The sequence below is a fragment of the Staurois parvus genome, unplaced genomic scaffold, assembly GCF_062004578.1.
Source record: "Staurois parvus isolate SC_StPar_1 unplaced genomic scaffold, SC_StPar_1.0 ptg004069l, whole genome shotgun sequence".
NCBI lineage: Eukaryota > Metazoa > Chordata > Amphibia > Anura > Ranidae > Staurois > Staurois parvus.
In genome coordinates, this window is record NW_028321864.1 from 1 (window position 1) to 20893 (window position 20893).

A 20893-nucleotide genomic window follows, 5' to 3' on the forward strand; every position below is an offset into this window, starting at 1 on the left:
TTTTTTAAGATTTTATTAATTCAGGAATTTTCAAAGGACTCCTACAGCCAGTTGACAGAACAAGAAATATATAATAAAATATATGTGCTCTGCATAAATGAGTACACCCTTTTTGAAAAGCAAGATTTTATTCAATATCTCAATGAACACAACAATTTCCAAAATTGACAAAACAGAGTTTTATACATTTATTTAGCTCATTACATGAAAGTAAGGTTAATAATAGAACTTGGATTACAAAATGTTCAGTTTTATAATCGTAATAATGAGTGCACTTTTTCTTTTTTCTTTTTTTTTTGCAGGTAAAAAAAAAAATGTGCATTTATTATTTTTGTCCAAAGGAGCCTGGGAAGCTTTGCACCAGCGATCAGTAGATGGCTGATGCCATGCAGGTCTCCTGCAGACCTGTCAGAATATCTGCTTGCCGTACGGGATATATGGGTAAACCGCTATACTGACAGGAAGTTTCAATGAACTACCACGGAGCTCCACAGTGCTGTGATAGTTCATTGAAAACTACAAACCCACAGCCGCTAAGGCTGCCGAGACTTGCAGTTCATTCATTCACAGAAGTCTGTGAATGGATGATGCGGATGTGTGGGCGGAGCCCCGCATGGCCACGTTGTTTTCAAATCTGACAGTACGGGGAGACCTCTCCCCTTACTGTCAGAGGGAGGCACAGGTGGGTGGCACTGATCATCAGTGTCGCTCTGTTCTCTGACAATTGCTGGTTATCGGCAGTACTTTCCTCATGCTGTGACAGGACAGTGTGAGCAAAGTGCAGCCGATAACTGGCAACTGTATTTACACGGTGATATGTTGTGTCATTAGACACGGCTGATCACCTGGTAAAAGGCCTCTGTGATTGGCCTTTTACGTGATCAGCTGTGTCAATCACAGAGATCGCCGTGTGTGACGCTGGGGGGGGGGGGGGGGGTGTTCTAGGAGAATGTCATATGATACCCTCCCTGAACTGGACAACCGTGCTGTAGCCACCATTCAGCTATAGCGTGGTTGCCAAGTGGTTAAGGAAGATCTCACCAGGAGAACACGGGTAACAAAAACTAACTTTGTGGAAGTGGGGAAAACAAATGAAGGCTTTTCATACACTTTAGGGTGTAAGTGTCATGCTCATGTGACATTACCATGAAGACAAACATAATTACAGCAAGTCAACTCATACAGATAGGAGTCACATTGTGCTGTAATGCCCCCTAGTGGTTCAAAAGGGACATTCTCAAACGCACAATATATTTAAATGTGAAAATTCAGCAACAACAAAGTCATCCACATTGCACATCAACAGTTAACTGTAAAATGGTAACACTTGGCTCTTGCATCAGCTTTTCAAAATCTCCCAATTGTAAACGTATTGATGGGTTTCCACTATGCAGTTGTTGGCTGGATTGGATGAAGATCATTTCCTGTTGATGAGTAGATCAACTGTGGGCAAGAAACAGTCTGCTTGTGTAAACCGCAAATATATTGCTTCTGTACATCTATAATTACAAACTATACTTTGTAAAAAGGGTAACACAATGCCGAAGATGTTTAAAATGAAGCAGATTACTTTGAAATATAAAAAAATGAATGACCGTTATGAAAGTTGTACTTTTGTCCTGCAGATTACGATGATGGATTTTCCATGAAGCACACTGCTGCTGCACGCTTCCAGAGGAATCACCGCCTGATCAGTGAGATCCTGAGTGAGAGCGTAGTGCCAGATGTGAGGTCTGTGGTCACAACTGCCAGAATGCAGGTTCTGAAGAGACAAGTCCAGTCCCTCATGGTGCATCAGGTGAGAACTGTCATGTGTCTGAACCCCGAGTAATGCAGGGTGTTGGGGAAATGGTTCTCAGGAAAGCACAAATAATGCATGTTGTCTGTTGGGTGCTGCTTTACATAATATTTAAGGAAGCCACCAATTTTCATGCTGGACTTCTGAGTCATGAAAACCAGAAATTGGATCACTTACAAATATTCTGAGGTTGGTAGAATGGGTAAACGTTGTTGTATCCTTCAAGACTGGAAATAACATTGAGCTTTATATTACAGCTGATCTCCACCTTTTAGTGACGTTTATATGGATCATTAGGAGAAGCTGGTGTACTTCACTTATAAGACACGCAGCAACTCTGAGCTCTATGGGCTGCAATGGGATGTGACCTTCCAGTCCCACACCCAGGAACAAAATTGAGTCCGGATGAGCACTACTCAGCCATTCACAGGGAGCTTTGTATTCTATGGCAGATGACATCATAATCTCCAGCTCACAGAATACAAAGCTCCTTGTGAATGGCTGAGCAGCAGTCAGCCTGAATCAATTTTGTTCCAAGTGTGGGACAGGAAGTCCATACAGTGCTGAGAGCTGCTGCATCTATTAGCAAAATAGTTTGTTTGTACCAGCTTGGTCTTCATGAACCTCATTACAAAACCAGAGATAAAATGTTAAAGCAATACACAAGGTTTTTTTTTGTTTTTTTTCTCTAATGAAATAACATGTCATACTTGTCTGTTCTGTGCAATGGTTATGCAGAGAGCAGTCTCAATCCTCCTCCTTCCTGGGTCCCCTGTCGGCACTCCTGGCCTCTCCCTCCTACCTAGAGCCCCCATAGTAAGCAGCTTGCTATGGGGGCACCTGAGCAGACTCCCTCCAGAACCGCTGCTCTGTACATTCACATACTGAGCGCAGTTCAGCCCTGCCCTTGCTCACTGGTTGTGATTGATAGTAGTGGGAGACTGAGGGCTCTTATGCATATTGCTGGATTAAAATAGGGCTCAGGTGAGTTTAAGGGTGGTTTGGGTGTGCTGCTGCACAACAGGTTTTTTTTACCAAGGTTCTAAATTAAAGGTTGTCAATCATTTTAAAGTGAAATTTCACCCTAAAGACGAAGTTCAGCTCCATTCTCTCCTCTTTTTTTGTTTTTGGCACACTTTCTTGGGGGGGTTAACAGGTGCCCACTCCCAATTGTGGTGGGATCTCTGCAACGATCCACCTAAAGTGTGGAAGTTCTCAATCAACAACCCCCCCCAAACCTTCTGGGACACATGCCAGGTCCCAGAAGGCTGTAGGACCATTCACAAAGCACAGTGCAGCTCACACATGCACAGTGAGCAGCCAGCTGTAAGCCACCAGGAATCGCAGCCGACTGCCCACAGTAAACATGCCGGCACGGGGGACCTGAAGAGAGACAAAGAAGCAGTGTGGTGGACCCCTGGGTAGGCAAGTGTCCTTTTTATTAAAAATCAGCAGCATTGTATTTGTAGCTGCTGACATTTTTTTTGTTTACAAACATTTTTATTTATTAAGAAATAGGCTGCAAAATCAGCTAAACAGCATAAGGTATAACATACAACAGAAAAAAAGGCTCATCTGTAATATTCATTCTAATAAGGTACAGTTATGTAGAGCATAAAAATTAAGTACGTGAACAAGGTAGGCAGAAAGGTAGGCAGAGTAATAAAGCCACCAACAGAAAGACATCATGGATATTCATTGGTCAGACAGTAAATGTCTGAGTTTTCCAAACATCCCATTTTTTGTCAAGTAAGTGCATCCTATCCAGTAACATATAGTGAATATGTTCCATGAGTATCACCGCATCGATTTTTCATATAATTGAGGCCAATGGTACCGTGGGTGACCCCCAATGAAGGGCATTGGCCCATAGGGCTGAGACACAGATGGTGTGAATCGGCCTCATAGCTTCAGTCCGTATTCCCGAGATATGGGCTCCCAGTAGGCAAGTCTGCATAGACAACTGCAGTGGGGCATCAGCCACAGCAGAGGCCACTGCAGAGATCTTACGCCATATCAATGAAAGGCCTGGACAGGCCCAAAATGTATGTACAATGGTACCAGCTGGGCCACAACCTCGGAAGCAAAGGTGGGACGTCTCTGGGAACATGATGTGTAGTCTAGAGGGGGTATAATACCAACGGGTTAATACTTTAAGGACCATCTCACAGACAGAGCTCTGAAGCTCCTATGTATGTTATCCACCATGGAGTCCCAGTCCTCTACAGAGAAGGTGATGTAGCTGCTGACTTTTAAAGGCTGAACTGCTTTTAAGAATATTTTGATTGGCTCATATGCTTGGCAAACTAAACAAAAAATATTTACTGTAAAAAAAAAAAAAAAAAACTTCTATGAACTGCTTTTCTCATCAGTGCAACAAATGGACAGGAAAAGGATAAAAGAAAACTTTACCACCAAAACCATATAGAGGTCTGTATGTAAACATCACAGATCTCTCCCCTGTCAGCATGAACAGGCAACTTTGTATTGCTCCGCAGAACAATAAAAAGCAGCTTGTCTACATAGTAAAACACACACCGCACACTGTTAACCCTTTGATCGCCCTTCCTGCCCAGTGCTGTTAGTACAGTGATAGTGCTTTTTATTAGCACTGATCACTGTATTAGTGTCACTGACAGTCAGTTCCCCCCAGTGTCAGAATGCCCTCCGCAGTCCCGCTATAAGTCGCTGATCACCATTACTAGTATTTTTTTTTTTTTTTTATTTATTATATATACCGCCATTTGTAAATGCTATAACTTTCACGTAAACCAATTAATTCACATGTATTGGGAATTTTTTTTTTAGTAGACGTCGCAAAATACATTTTGGTGATATGTTCAATACTTATTTCACCTTCTGTATGTCTGTAAAGCTTTTAATGATCAAGTCCTATGGTGACCTGGTAGATCACATCAGGCATCCCCTGAAAAGGTGTGTTTCTTGACAGTCCCTTAAATGAGTGTAGGTGCCATTTTTCATTTTTATTAGTTATGAAAGTTAAACTGCTTGTAGTTCTAGTCCTAGAGTGACGATGAACCAGCAAACACAAATGCTCCTGCGCTTGGGGATGGACTCGATGCAGGCTACAACCACATTAAGAATGTCCTGGAACATGCACACCTTGCTGCCCTCAAATAGACCGAGGGAATCCAAATATATGAATGAGGAAAGAACAAACCGAGGGTGCACGGGCCTAGTGCATTACCATAAAAAATAAAGTAGGTGTTGTACTCACAAACAATATAGTCAAGGCACATCATAAAGAACAGCTGAGTCAACACCGCGCTGAGGAAGAGGCAAGTTCTCCAAACGCGTCAGCCTATTGGATGTCTACACTCCCCATTGCGGTCTGTTACTCAGCGTGGTGTTGACCCAGCTGTTCTTTATGATGTGCCTTGACTGTATTGTTTGTGAGTACGACACATACTTTATTTTTTATGGTAATGCACTAGGCCTGTGCGCCCTCTGTTTGTTCTTTCCTAGAGTGATGATGGTTCTATCACTCTGCAGCGATGTCTCCTCTGGAAATGGGATCATGACTGAGCTTGCTGAGATTGGGTAGAAAACTTGCCTCACCCAGATCCTGAGGTGTGGTTAAGGGTGTGCTCTAAATCCTAAAGCTCCACGTAATGGGGACACACAGCTGAAGTCATCTAGTCTTTATTAAACGCTTTCAATTCCCTATTTGAGGAGGCTTTGACAGGGGTGCAAAATTGTTTAGAAAATAGTCCTAATAAAAGTTCTGGTGCTCAGACATATACAGCACAAAACTCCCGAGTCGGGATTAAAAATATTCCTGTCAAATAACATCACATGCAATGTAAAGTCTAATATGAACTCTTCCAGACATTTATGGAGGGAAAAATGTCTTCATTGTGAACAGTTCTTGTGTTCTATCCAGACATGCACTTGTCTAGCCTTTATCTTGTAGCCATCTGTACCACCATACACCCCCCAATTTATAACCTTAGGATGTATGCAGTCCTAAGAGTGTGTTCAGAAACCATGAAAATAAAATATAAAGAACAAAATGACTTCCAGCATGTCCATGTAGAGATACGTTCAGGCCTTCCAGTTTAATTCTGTGAGCCCAGAATATTTCCGACAGGTTATTAATGCGTCCACTGACACCAATGCTGGGGGTTATTCGTGTTTCCACTGACATCCATGCTGGGGGTAATTCTTATGTTTGGGAAGGGGGGGGGGGGGAGGTGCAATTTGGCATTGAATGGACCGCATTATTTACAGGGTTTGGGGTGTGCGCTTTGACCGCACGCTGCTGGTCTGAAACTAGCCTGCCCAGCACCCTGCAGGGCACTGTGACAGGCTAGACAGGAGAGAGCCTGATGCTCTGGCCTGTTCAGTGTCTACTGCTCTTTCCTACTGTCACTCAACAGAGGCAGGACAGAGCCCTTTGGCAGACTACGGGGTGAGGAGCTGTGCCAATACGCTATCCCATTCAATGCCCTGAAGTAGGGCAGAAATATAAGGGGGAAAAAATTATTAGGGGAGGATGTGACGGCATGTTTTACTGCACCAGGTGACACCGCTAGTGACACCAATGGTTCCCATGTGGGCTGCTATTCCAAAAATAGTGTAGGGACTTCTTTCATGAGGTGTGGCAGCCCATTGCCCATTTAATAGAATGCCCATGCAAAGCTGCACATAATGTCCAGTTTTATTATTACACAGGATTCCTATAGCACCCCCACTTTGTCCTGCACTACACATAAAGGGAGCCACTACAGTTTACGAGAGGATTGCATGTCCCTGCTCATGAGAACTTGCAATCTAAAGGGAAGGGAGGTGAAATAACAGGTAACTAGGGATGAGCTGTTTGAAATAGAAAGATTAGGTTACTAGTTTGAGGTGAGTGGCTTTCCTGAAGAGGAGTTTTTCAGGGCTCTCCTAAGGCAGACAGAGTAGGAGATCCTGGTGAACTGTCTCAACCCCTCCTGTGTTTTCCCCCCCCAGCGTAAACTGGAAGCAGAGCTATTACAGATTGAAGACCGTCATCAGGAGAAAAAAAGGAAGTTCTTGGAAAGTACTGAAGCTTTCAACAACGAGCTTAAACGGGTAATTCATGTTTGACATACAGAATCCGCCATCAAGAGTAAAGGAAACAAATTCTGTGCTCGCGCTTTGTATCTGCGTGCGTGCTTGCGCTTTGTATCTGCGTGCGTGCTTGCGCTTTGTATCTGCGTGCGTGCTTGCGCTTTGTATCTGCGTGCGTGCTCGCGCTTTGTATCTGTGTGCGTGCTCGCGCTTTGTGTCTGTGTGCGTGCTCGCGCTTTGTGTCTGTGTGCGTGCTCGCGCTTTGTGTCTGTGTGCGTGCTCGCGCTTTGTGTCTGTGTGCGTGCTCGCGCTTTGTATCTGTGTGCGTGCTCGCGCTTTGTATCTGTGTGCGTGCTCGCGCTTTGTATCTGTGTGCGTGCTCGCGCTTTGTATCTGTGATGTACTGATGAGTTTATTTTAAAAGTGGCATTATAGCTTACGCTTTAATTGGCCTTAAAACTGCCCCTCCCCCCTGCTATAACACATACTAACCCATGTGAGAAAGATGCATATCTTGCCTATATTCAGGCCACTCCAGTCATCTTATCCCACCCTCCTGTGTCAGACATCGCAGCTGCAGGGGAGAGGAGGGAACGCTTACAATGGGTGCTCTATTGAAGCCTACTGGGGGCGCCACTGCTCCAGGCTTTACTAGCTGTTGCCAGAGCGCATGCTCCTCTCCCCGGCAGCTGCCTCCATTTGACACGGGAGATCACCTAAGTGGAGCAGACTGATAATAGGTAAGTATTACATAGAGCTAGTTGGGGTGGAAGGCTTGTAATGTGTACAATGGCAGCTGATTTTTCATCTTTTAGTTTAATAAGGACTTCAAGTCTCTCCATATCCAATCTTGCTGCGCTCTGCAGGGCAGTCTCCATATATTTCTATGGACACCCACTAACAGTACTATTGTCCTCTTGGTCCCCTACTGGTTCTGCATATTGTGATCACAGCCTAGAGAGAAGGGGAGGAGGTTCAGCTTGCACTTTTATACAGGAGAAACCCAGGTCTGTTTTTTGCATTCAGTGTCCTCCTCGAAGAGCCTTCCTTTCTGTTCTATAGACTGATATGAAGTGGTGGGAAACATCCCAAACCAGGACACGGCATTCAAATATTTAACCTCTTCACACCGTGCGCACACAAATGTATGGCCTCTCGATGTCTGGGCCTTGACGCCGCACATTTACGTGCAATTAAAAAAACCATATGTGCTGAGAGCGGCCCTGCACGCTCCCAGCACACGTCTGGTACTCGCAGAAAGGTCCCGATCTCCTCTTGTGATCGGGACCTTTCCCGATCATGTGACCGCTGTGACAGTGAATCATGGCGGTCAAATGACCTTAAAACTCTGCCCTGCCTCCCAGCTTCTGAAACCCTTAAAGGGCCAGGAGGCACCAAGAGGTTAAGTATCTGTTCGGTTTTCATGGCTGCCTGGGTGCAGTTTTGGGGAGGTTACTTATTGCTTCAACAATACCAGATCATTAAAACAGAACTCCACCCAAAAGGGAAATTCTGCTTTAGGTCGTCCTCCCCCCACTCTCCTGTACCTGTCAAAACTAGCCTAGGTGATCTCGCCCTCCCCACAGGGACACATCTCAGGTCCCAGAAGACTGCGGGACCATTCACAAAGCGCAGTTGGCTGTGAAGCTGAAAGCAGCATAGCTGGGTGCCCACAGTTAGGATGCTGGGAACCGGAAGGCTTGTGAGGACGACGTTGGATCCTTGGGCAGGGAAGTGTCTTTTTTATTAAGTCAGCAGCTACAGGATTTGTTTAATTTTTTTTTTTTTTTTCCCACAATGAACCTCCTCTAATACCTCCCAAAAGTTCTAACCCGTTCTGTTCTGTCCAAAAACGTTTAGCAGGCATTGGGCTTAAATCCAGTTACATTCACATCTATTTAGAAAAGGATGCATTTCATTTTTGCACTAGACACCGATGAGCCATAACATTATGACCACCCAGCTAATATTGAGTAGGTCCTCTTTTTGTCAAAACAGCCCTGACCCATCGAGGCTCGGACTCCACTAGACCTGTGAAGGTATTCTGTGCTATCTGGCACCAAGCTGTAAATGGCAGATCACTATTAGATGCACACACACCCAGCCATCCACAGTGTAAAAGAAACCGTGATCAGATTAAGCCACCCCTTCCATTGCTCTGTGGTCCAGTTCTGATGCTCTTGTACCTGTTGCAAGTGCTTTTGGCTGTGGACACGGGTCAGCATGGGCCCCCTGACTGGTTTGCGGCTACATGGCCCCATACACAAGACATTGCCATGCACTGTGTGGTAACCAGCATGAACTTTGTCAGCAATTTGAGCTTCAGTAGCTCTTCTATTGGATTACACTACATGGGCCAGTGTTCAGTCCTCACATGCATCAGTGAGCCTTGTCTGCCCATGACCTTGTCACTGGTTGGCCAGTTTTCCTTCCATGGACTTGGTTGGTCCTGACCACTGCAGACTGGGAACGGGAGATTTGGCGTTGCTCTGACCCAGTTGTCTAGCCATTATTATTTTGCCCTTGTCAAAGTCTCTTAGATCTTCAAGTATTTTTTTTTTTTTTTTTTTGCACACTCAAACTTCAGGGAGAACATGTTTACTTCCTGCCCACTTTCAGGTGCCATTGTAATGATCAGTGTTGTTCATTTTAACTGACAGCTGTCATAATGTTATGGCTAATCAGTGTACAAGGCATATTACTTGTAGGTAAAAGTCAGTATAGACTGTCTTTATATTGTATTGTTTCTGTGCTCCTGTAATTAAATGTTGTATGTTCTTGCATGATTCCTAGAAGTATGATTTATTGTTTCTCATCCAGTTATGCAGTCTAAAGGTGGAGGTGGACATGGACAAGATTGCTGCAGAAATAGCCCAGGCTGAGGAGCAGGCCCGCAAGCGGCAGGAGGAACGTGAGAAGGAAGCAGCAGAGCAAGCTGAGCGCAACCAAATTGCAGCCGCTGCAGCAGCAGCTGCTGCTGCCGCCACGGCAGCCGAAGAGGAGCAAGAAACGCCAAAGTCTGAAGAGAAGACCGAAGAGGAAGAAACTCCCATGGAGACGGGTAAGTCCCTATAGAAGAGAAGAATTCCCAGCTCAACTTGCCAACCAGCTTGAAACCAACTGAATTAGCTTGTCTGATAGTATGTGTTAAAAACAGGGGTTTAGTTTGCACACATTTGCAAAACCATGCATGCTCTGCAGAGCCCCATAGTAGAGGCACATGTATTTAATGGATAGACTGCGGGCATGTGAACCTGAGGGAGCCCACCCCTCCCTAAAGGCACACGAGCGCACTGGACACCCAGCATATAGACAATGGCAGCCAAGGTGCCCAGTGAGCCCTCACCAACAATACAAGAAACAGCCACTGCCCCAGTCTATGCCTGGCCTTCACAGCAAGGAGCACATGTGCCTTTAAGGAGGGGTGGGCTTCCTCAGGTTCACCTGCCTTCAGTCTATCCATGAAATACATGTGCTTCTACTATGGGGGCTCTCAAAATATGGAGTTAGGAACTGCAGAATATCGGAGTGCTGTGAAGAAGCTCTGCAGCTTACGTGCAAATCTGTGCAAACTAAACCCGTGTTTAATGCATACTGTTAGGCTAGTTTGGTTTGTTTGCAAGCTGATTGGGAAGTTGAGCTGGAACTTTTATCATTGAAGGCCAGTTATAGACTGGGGCGTCCCAGTATACACATGGTGCTGATGCCTGTTGGTGTGAAAAAGATGACAAGCTGGGTTTTTCTGAACATCTCTGAATGGAGTGGTGGTTGGCTGAGTTTTGGCAGTGTCAGCTGTCTGGCTGTACAGACATACCATGGACCTCTGTGGACAGTGAATGAATGTGTCAAACAGTTGCTTTGGCTTACTTCTTGAGTGCACAAGCAAGATTAACCCCTTCATGCTGGATATATGCATTTATGTGCCACTAAAGCAGTTGGCTTTAATGCCAACATATAGAGAGAGCTGGTGTCCCTTCTCAATGCTGGGAACACATTCTCTCAGAGCCCCCAGGTCAGTGAATGCATTGTCACAGCTGTCAGTCACCGTTTATGATTGGGACCTGGGCAAGTGCTTCTGAACACTGACAGTCAACCACATGGCTGGGAAGTCTGCCTCCACCTCCCAGCATTAAAGTGGTTCCAAAGGCTGAAGGGGTTTTTTTTTTTTTACCTCCTGGCATTCAATAATCTGTGTGCAGATTTCCCCCCAGCTCTCCTAATACTTACCTGAGCCCAATCTTGAGCCATCAATGTGCACAAGAGCAGCTGCCCTCCTGGCTCTCTCCCTCCTCTGTGGCTCAAACATAGCAGCAGGAGCCATTGGCTCCCGCTGCTGTCAATCACAGCCAATGAGAAGGGATCAGGGCTGACCCCATTTTGTGTGTGAATGGACACATGGAGCAGGCACACATGAATGCCCCCATAGCAAGCAGCTTGCTGGGGGGGAGGCAGGAGCACCGGCAGGGGATCCTAGAAGAAGATGATCGGGGCTACTCTGTGCAAAACCATTACACAGAGCAGGCAAGTATATCATGTTTGTTATTTAAAAAAAAAAAAAAAAAATTCCTGTTCGTATGACTTTAAGCTACTGATTAATGTTGTATCACAAGAAAGCCTTGTGTTACAATGAAAGCAGCACTGCTGTCGGTTAAAATGGTCTCAGATTAATGATTTCATACCCCGGGGCACAGACTTTAAGTGAGTTCTAATGTTCCCTCTGACATAATCTTTGCTGCAAGCAATGAAAGCTGTGCCGGGTAGTACTGTAGCTGGTGTAACCGAAAGCCTTCTTGCACGGAATTTTCCACTCCGTCAGTAAATATTCTAATTTGGCTGTTTATTTTAAAATGCCTAATAGTCTACCACCCTGTGTGCTCTCTTATGAGGCCGCACCAATCTCATTTAGATAATTATTGTAACTAATTATTGTCTGAATATATACTTTGTTTTTAGTTGCCAAACATTTATATAAATTCAGTATTTAAAGGATAAATTCCCCTTTTGATTAAAATAAATGCGTGTACTTGTGTGCGGGGTGTGTAGATAGGGGAGATGTACTAAAAATGGAGCACTCAGAATCTGGTGCAGCTGTGCATGGTAACCAATCAGCTTCTAACCTCACCTTGTTCAATTAAGCTGTGGCAATAAAACCTGGAAGCTGACTGGCTTCTATGCAGAGGTGAACCCGATTCTGTCTGCTCCTGTGGTGTGTTAAGCTTGGCTTTCTTGAAATCTGCCCCCCCCCCCACCCCACTATCTGACACAAGTGTGCCCAATAACGAAATGTGATGTGTGCACTTCCAGGTGTTTAATGGATATCTAGTTTCACCCCCCCCTCCCTTACCCCTACATCACTGAAAACACAGTACTGACATGGGGGTTGTTAATGTACATATTCTGGAGATGGGAAAGGGGGGTGTTGATGTGCAATCTGACCCACAAACTCTGGATAGTGGGAAGTGACCTGAATGTTGTGGGCTGGATACTAAAAGATCAATGTGTATGTTTGGGCAGCATGATAATTGGTGCAACCTGCTCAGTTCAGGGATAATAGGGCTGTATGTGACCCAAAAATGCTTCTTGGATATGGATATAATTTTCATTTCCCATTTCCAGAGGACACCCCATCTTTGCCCCCTGCAGAAGAAACCAGTGAGAGCCAGCAGAATGGAGAGGAGGGGACATCAACTCCGGAGGACAAGGAAAGCGGACAGGAGGCTGTGGACAGTACGCTGGATGAAGGAACTAGTGACAGTAACACAGGATCTGAGAGCAACAGTGGAACTGTGGAAGAGACACCAGTAGACCACCAGCCCACGGAGGAGGGAGAGCGGAAGGAATGAGAGAATCCTTCCACAGTTTACCAGTTCTGCTTTTTAATATGTGGCCCAAACCTTGGTTAGGCAGGATTCCTCAAGTCATTCCTAAACTATAAAAAAAAAAGTGCTGCAGAAAAAGGCTGGATTGGATAAGACCTTTCCCAGTCTCTTCACTGGCCATGGAACTGGCATAGCTGCAATGTACAAGGGGAGGATCACTAACGATTGATCTGAATAACTTAGTTGGACCCATCCAAAGCCAGCGCTACAACCGCATCCGTGACAGATCAGGAACGATAACTAGATTTAGGTTTTTGGTTGTAGGGAGATGCAATCGCCTCTAAATGAGAATCCACTGAACTGCAGCTATCTTTCATTTGCAGGTACTTGTCTAGCCGTTTTCGTTTTATGTTTGTGTCTGCCCCTATTGTGTTTTAGGGATGAAACTGACAGCCATGTGAGGTTTTACCTGGAGGTCTGTGGCTGAGCTGTAGACGTACAAGACACCAGCACTAGATCTGTTTTGGAGTCACACTTAGGTCATTGTAACTTCTCAGACAAAAGCTTATGTTGCATTTTACAGGGAAATTGTCATGAGGGAAAAATGTTATCTAACATTCTGGGAAGGCTTTTTTTTTTGGCCATCTTTGAATTTACTGGTCTGTGAGAAATATCCAGCAAGAAGTGAAAGAGAAGTCAGTACTGCTTACTACTGTGCATACTTGCTTTGGGGTCAGACAAAGTTCCAAAGCCAAGACGGCCAGTCAGCATGATAGCCTACATGTTTCTGTCATGACAGGTGTCCTTTAAAGTCCCCTCTGTCCAGTGTAGCTGAATACACGATTCTTAATGCTGTCTTTGTGATGACCATGTACAAGGTTGTATTTTATTTTTATTTTTTAATACCTGAAGATTGAATAAAGATGGAAACGTCTTTCACGTGTTGAATTCTCATTTGTAACTGATGTTAGCCTGGGTTCACACATATGCGGTGCAGTATATCACATGCGATTTGTGTGCACTGTGATTGGAGCTATACATTTTGTATGGTTCTATTCGCACCACACACAAAATGTGCAGAATCCTAGGGTTTGCACTAGAATTGGATTGCATGGGTATTCACACCTATGCAATCTGATTCTGTGCACCGCGTTTTGCGGACTGCTTTCTGGGTGTTAACATACACACCTGCAGCGGTTTGCATTAACTGGGTGCGATTCTAATGCGGTGCAGAATTTGCACATAAATCGCTGCAAATTCTGCACTGCATCAGTGTGAACCCGGGCTCACACCCTTTTTAATAGACTCTGCCACTGTACGTTATCGTTCCATCAGGTGGATACAAACAATATATAAGAGATATGGCCTTACCACAGCCTAAAGAAGACTTCCAGGTATGGATACTTTATATATAGGTGCATTGGTGCAGCTTGGACCTGTCTAACTATGCCTATACCATACCTGGCTGTACCTGCTTGACACCACTACTCCAGCAATCTCCACTTGTTTCTGGGTCCTGCGCTGAACAGCTGCCCTGCTAAATTGTGAACACAGGAGGTCAGCCACTTTGCATTAATTCACAAAATGCAATATCATTTCTGAGTGATGCCTGTGCCAAGTGCTCTCTGGTTGGACAGGTAGAGATCATGAAATCACTGCTCTGCTTCTTCCAATTAGAGGATGCTCTGCACTCATTTAGAAAGTAAAACTCCTGTATTCAGAATGCTGCAGTGCAAGCCCCTCTGTGCAGAGCCCCCACAAGCAAGTTGGGACCTCTGGAGGAGCAGTACCTACTTCAGTGATTTTCAGCTTCCACGCATAGGTACATGGTCCAAGCTGGGCATAAAATTATCCATACTAATTCTTTTTGGGGGGGGGGGGGGGGGGGAAGCACTGCCCCCTTGTAAAGCAAGGTTCTGTACACGTACGGGGGTTGGCAATGCTAGAGCCTTTGTTTTCTACCTGTGATACTGATTCAAGTTGTAATGCTGTGCAGGGCCAAGTGCACACATCTTGTTTATAGTACCAGAACATTTATTACATTTTTCAAAAAGGTGGACTATGTCTAAAGTAAAGGGAACTCTGTGGGCCACCTCAGCCTTCATTTTATGAATAGGATGTAAATATCGGGGAGCAGTGCTTAGGTGTTCTTGGTATCAGCCCCCTGATATGAGTGGATGGAAGGTACTAGACTGCATATTGATTTCTTTACTCTTATTAAAGTACAAAGCCCAAGGCAATGCTCCCTGAGAAATGAATGCAAGTGACCCATCCAAAAATATACAGGAGTTGTAGATAAATTGCACAAGTAGACATTTCAAGATCAATAAAACCAATGCTGCTTTAGGCCAGGCTCACACTGTTGCACCGTGGGTGTACCTGCGCTCCCATAGACTCCTATTAGGATGTGCATTTTTGTAGCTCTTTCTGAAAGCACACCCAAAGTCCAGCATGATGCATCTTTCAGAGAGTTACAAATGCGTATTCTAATAGTCTATGGAGTCACGGGTAAAATACAGGAGAGCTGTGGGTATATCTGCACTGTGGCCGACCTGAAAATATACAATGTACAGGCTAGGTTACATTTACAAATGAGCTGAGAAACTGTCATATTCAAGCAAGAAACAAACACCTTGTAACCCTATTATTATTATACAGTATTTATAAACATGTCTGCCTTTGTGCATTTCCAGTACATGGTGGATTTTAGGACTAATAGTTTCATTAAGACACCCTGCTGCTGTTAGATAGACTTGTTGCCCTTTTAATGGTGTGTAGTCAACATAAAATCACATTATTCAACATAGTCAACATTAAACACATTATTATTATACAGTATTTATAAAGCGCCAACAGTTCGCTCAGCTGTTCCTGCCAGCTGTACACATATATGCTGCTGCATGGCAGGTGGGCTTTAACACCAACAGGCCGCATACATTTGTTCCTATGTAAACATTTTCTGTGCTGAGGGCACCTGCCCTGCGTGCTTCCGGCATGATTACTGGAGGGGACCGGAAAGCTCCCGATGTACACTTGCAACCGAGAGTTTTCCAATCATGTGACTGCTGTGATGGCCAATCACAGTGGTCATAGGATCAGAATGCCCACCTCCTGGCATTTAGAACCTCTTAAAGGGCGGGAGGTACCAAGGAATGGGCTCATAACTCCTTTTACCAATAACATAAATGATTTATGATGGAGGAGGGAAGAGTACCTGGGAGCATGAAGTGTGCACAAACTCACCCTACAGGAGTGATAGTCTGCGAGGAAGCAGCATACACACATCAGTTTTACTATCTGATCAATGTGTGATTAGGTAAAAATGTTCAAATCTGCAAACAACCAGCCAGAATTTCCCTTCCGATCGATCTGGACTCGATTTAGATCGAATTTGATTAAAATGAGTTGATCGGCCAGGAAAGAATGTTATAGTTTTGCACTGATCTGCACAAATATACTTTGGTCATGAATACAATCATAGTTCAATAAATCAGAATATGCGATTACATGGTGGAAACAGAGATACGATCAATGACGTACAATCAAAAATTATGATCATATCTTGACAATCAAAATCCAAGTACCTGTGAATGGCATATCATTTGCGTTGGTTGTTGACTATAAATCATTTAGTCCTATTGCAAAAGACTGATCAGAAAAAAATTATTTATTAATGCGCGTAAAGCTATCACTATGCTGATATAGCTGCCAATCAACTGCCAGGGATCAGTGACTGTAGCGGCATGAATGAAAGCACCCTTATTAAAAAGGTTTCAAAGAAAGCAGAAACTGGCTTTAAAAAGAAAAAAAAAATTATTAAAGAGAAAAAAACAGTATTTAATAAATTAGAAAATTATTTAAAAAAAAATGAATTAGAAAAATATTGAAAAAAAAGGTATTCATTAAAGTAAAAAATGATTAAAGAAGAAAACGGGTATTAATTCAATTAGACAATGATTAAAGAAAGTGTTTTAATCTCTTTACACCGGTGCCTCCTGGCCCTTTAAGGGGTTTCAGATGCCGGGAGGTGGGGCGGGGTTTTAGGGTCATGTGACTGCTGTGATTTGCTGCCATGGCAATCGCATGATCGGACAAGGTCCTGATCGCAAGGGGAGATCGGGACCTTTCCGTAAGACACCAACATGTGTTGGGAGTGCGCAGGGCACACGCTTTCAGTACATGTGTGTTTTTCAAATGGTATGCAAATATGCCTAAAGGCCCAGCAGCCGAGAGGCCGCATATTTGCGTACAGTGGGCATCAAGGAGTTAAATTAGAAAATATTAAATGGAAAAAGACAGGTATTTACAACTTACATTAAAAAAATGATTAAAGAAAAAAAAAGGTATTAAAGTAGAAAAATAGTAAAGGAAAACCGGTATTAAATTAATAGCTGTTTTTTTTTCTTTAATATTTTGCTAAAGTAGAAAAATATTAACGGGGAAAAAAAGGTATTTTTTATTCATTAAATTAGAAAAATATTAAAGGAAAAGAAAAAAAAAAACACAAACCAGGTAGTTGAGCCTTGCAGGGTTACATTTTGGGTCTGTTCACAGCATGACAATTGTTTTTACATGGTGTTGGACTACATTGCGTTTTTCTTTGCGCCTTGTCCTTGCATTGGATGCTGCTGGTGTAAAGGAGCCTTAGAGCCAAAAAGGGAGCCATTGCCATAGCTTTAGTGTTTGGGGTTTCCAGACATAAGAGTCCCACATCCAGACCTGCAGCTATCACATGACAGTTGTAATTTGTTTTGTAACTGACACGCACTGCACCCCTCACATCCCTACCACAGATCTAGTTTTATCTGAGTCTGAGACTGAAAATTACACCCCCACAGATAATAATCAGCCCTATCCTTGTGTTAAATGTCCATTCATTGAGCTCATTATATATAAAAACTACATAAGGAAAACAAGGTTTGCCTGTTGCAGCCAATCAGATCAAATGAAATCTAACATCTGATTGCTTTCTATAGGCTGATTCCTATGCTCTGTGCTTATCAATGTAAGAAATGTGGCAATTTCCATCCAGTAATGTCTGTTACATCTTCCCAGACCAAAGCAATCTATCTGTGAGAGCAGCTCACTGTTTTCTTCCAGCCCCTTCCATTGCAATGCCTAGGTGAGGTTTCCATGGCAACCACTGTGCCCTATGACATCACAGCAAACAAGCAGCCTGGCTCACAGCTCCTCAGAAGACTCTGGCTTCAGTACTGAGCAGACCGTTCGGTTACTGCTCTGCGATGGAATTCAGAAAACTCTTCGGCGTTTTGCTGCTACTCGTCGGTTGGCAAATGACAGCAGTACGTGGTGCTGTTGTTGCTGATAATTTCATGGGCACCACACATGCGTGCCCCTCCATTCCGATCTATGAAAGTGTGGCATACGGCACAGACATGAACATAGAGCTGAGCTGCCAATGCAGACCGGATTTAAAGAGTCCTGTCTTTTGGTTCTACAAAGAGTCAGCCGACAGTTTAGAAACTCGGCCGCTGACACGGGCGGGAGATGGCGGCAAACAGAAGTCGCTTTACTTGGAGTCGAGGATCAGCATCAAAGTATACAGCATCATCATCCACAAGGCTCGTGTGACAGACTCAGGACTGTATATCTGTGGAAACGGCGATGGAGCATTCTACTGGGGGTACGACCTTGATGTGCAGGATAGCTCCAGTGCCTACGTGTCATTTCAGGAGCACCACCAACAGCCGCAGACAGACCTGGAAACCAAACACTTGACTGCCTTCACCGCCTTCTGGAAATGGAGCAAGTGTGACCGCTGTGATGTACGCGGGGAGAAAAGAAAGATCGGCTTTTGCTATGTCAATAGTACCTATCTGGATCCTAGGTACATGCTGGCAGAGAATGGAGTTGTTTCCTGCGGCTCACATGCTGTTCCTGAAAACCTGAAAACGGAACTTTCTGACCGCAGACCAGAAATATTCATCAAGAGCTGCCTGGTCCCCTGCCATGACAGGCAGCCGGGAATTAAAGGAACCATCAAACATTGGGTGCACAAACTTGGCAAAATCAAGGATTACATCCCATTTCTTTCCAGGGCTCCAACAGAAAAACATACCCACACCTTGGGGAGCAGCCTTACTCTTGCCTGCCCAGGCGCCAAACCAACAGATGCTGTCGCTTGGGATAAAGGCAACAGAAGATATTACAAATCGGAATATCTGATTGGACAGAAGACGGCGACGAGGATCTACATAGACCATGGCAATAACCTGAACTTCCGCTATGTCAGGAAGAGTGACAAAGCCACATATTACTGCTGGCACCAGGGACAGCTTAAAGCTGGAATTAAGCTGTCTATTCAGAACGACCCGTCAGAGAAGCGCAAGTTTGAAGATTCCGACTCCATCCTCGCCTTGACTGTTGTCGGCATTTTTTTTGCCATCTTTTGCCTTATCTTTATAATGATCCATTGCTTAAAATGCTGTGCCTACAATTTTAGGTGTTCACCGTCGGCATGCATAGCAGATATGGTGTAAGGATTTGTTCCCGGGCCAAGGATCAGCTAGTAATATCCAGCTGTTGAGCAGCGGTTTTACTGACTGCCCACCTGAACATGGACATGCAGCCATTCAGGGCTGTGCACACAGTGTGGTCGTGATGCTTTGTTTCACAGCTACAGTAGAATTGACACTGCATGTTGCAGCTGGCAGGCTGTACCACGGCCCAATGTAGTCCATTCATGTAACTTAGGCTACACCACAACCACTCCGCAACCGCGTGCAACATGCATTCTGCCGGCAGGAAGGGCTCCTCACCGGTACAATACAACAGCGTTGTGGGAGTGATTACCCCGTCCATCTCAAATGTGTGGGTGAGGGAATTGGATCTTTTTTTTTTCCTTCAATCTGAGGATTAGAGGAACTGAATTTATTCTTTCTTGAGAAGAGGAGATTAAGGGGGGATATGATCTCCATGTATAATACATAAGGGGGGATATGATCTCCATGTATAATACATAAGGAGGGATATGATCTCCATGTATAATACATAAGGGGGGATATGATCTCCATGTATAATACATAAGGGGGGATATGATCTCCATGTATAATACATAAGGGGGGATATGATCTCCATGTATAATACATAATGGGGGATATGATCTCCATGTATAATACATAAGGGGGAGATATGATCTCCATGTATAATACATAAGGGGGGGATATGATCTCCATGTATAATACATAGGGGGGGATATGATCTCCATGTATAATACATAAGGGGGGATATGATCACCATGTATAATACATAAGGGGGATATGATCACCATGTATAATACATAAGGGGGGATATGATCTCCATGTATAATACATAAGGGGGGGGATATGATCTCCATGTATAATACATAAGGGGGGATATGATCACCATGTATAATACATAAGGGGGAGATATGATCTCCATGTATAATACATAAGGGGGAGATATGATCTCCATGTATAATACATAAGGGGGAGATATGATCTCCATGTATAATACATAAGGGGGGGATATGATCTCCATGTATAATACATAAGGGGGGGATATGATCTCCATGTATAAATACATCAATGGTTCATATAGTGAACTTGGTGTAGAGTTATTCACCCTGAGGTCATCACAGAGGACAAGGGGACACTCTTTACATCTGGAGAAAAAGAGATTTAATCTCCAAACACGGAAAGCTTTCTTCACAGGGAGAGCTGTGAAAATGTGGAATAGACTCCCTCAAGAGTTGGTTCTGGCCAGCTCAGTGGATTGCTTAAAAAAAGTCCTGGATTGTTTCTTAGATACACAGAATATAACTGGATAATAACATTTATAGGTAAAGTTGATCCAGGGAATATCCGATTGCCTCTCGGGGGATCAGGAAGGAATTTTTTTTCCTAGCAGAAGCAAATTAGATCATGCTTTGCTGGGTTTTTTTTTGCCTTCCTCAGGATCAACTGTGGGTATAGGATTATAACTTTTTTTTTTTTCTCTATGGTTGAACTGGATGGACTTTTGTCTTTTTTCAGCCAGACTAACTATGTAACCTGCTGGTTGATTATTGTATGGCCAGACTTAGGCTATGCCTCAACCACCCTGCAACTGTGTGCAATGCATGTGGTTGCAGCATGGCGGGACAAATGCTGGCGGGATCCGGTTCCTAAACAACTACCTCTAACAACCACGATTCATCTCTGCTGTCAGCAGGGGATTCCTTGCTGATAGCAGAATG

The 20893-nt window shown here is 44.1% G+C and overlaps 2 protein-coding genes across 2 annotated transcripts; both read left to right on the forward strand.

The window, feature by feature from the left end:
- Positions 1-1623: 1623 nt before the first annotated feature.
- Positions 1624-13609, forward strand: LOC149427071 (SWI/SNF-related matrix-associated actin-dependent regulator of chromatin subfamily E member 1-like). The gene is made up of 4 exons (XM_089668288.1): positions 1624-1798; positions 6776-6877; positions 9677-9917; positions 12473-13609. Exons 1-4 carry the CDS (start codon positions 1646-1648, stop codon positions 12697-12699), a joined length of 723 nt encoding a protein of 240 aa, XP_089524414.1. The 5' UTR covers positions 1624-1645; the 3' UTR covers positions 12700-13609.
- Positions 13610-18061: 4452 nt separating this feature from the next.
- Positions 18062-19377, forward strand: LOC149427072 (Ig-like V-type domain-containing protein FAM187A). Its single transcript, XM_089668289.1, has one exon. It carries the CDS (start codon positions 18072-18074, stop codon positions 19173-19175), a length of 1104 nt encoding a protein of 367 aa, XP_089524415.1. The 5' UTR covers positions 18062-18071; the 3' UTR covers positions 19176-19377.
- The last annotated feature ends 1516 nt before the right edge of the window (positions 19378-20893 follow it).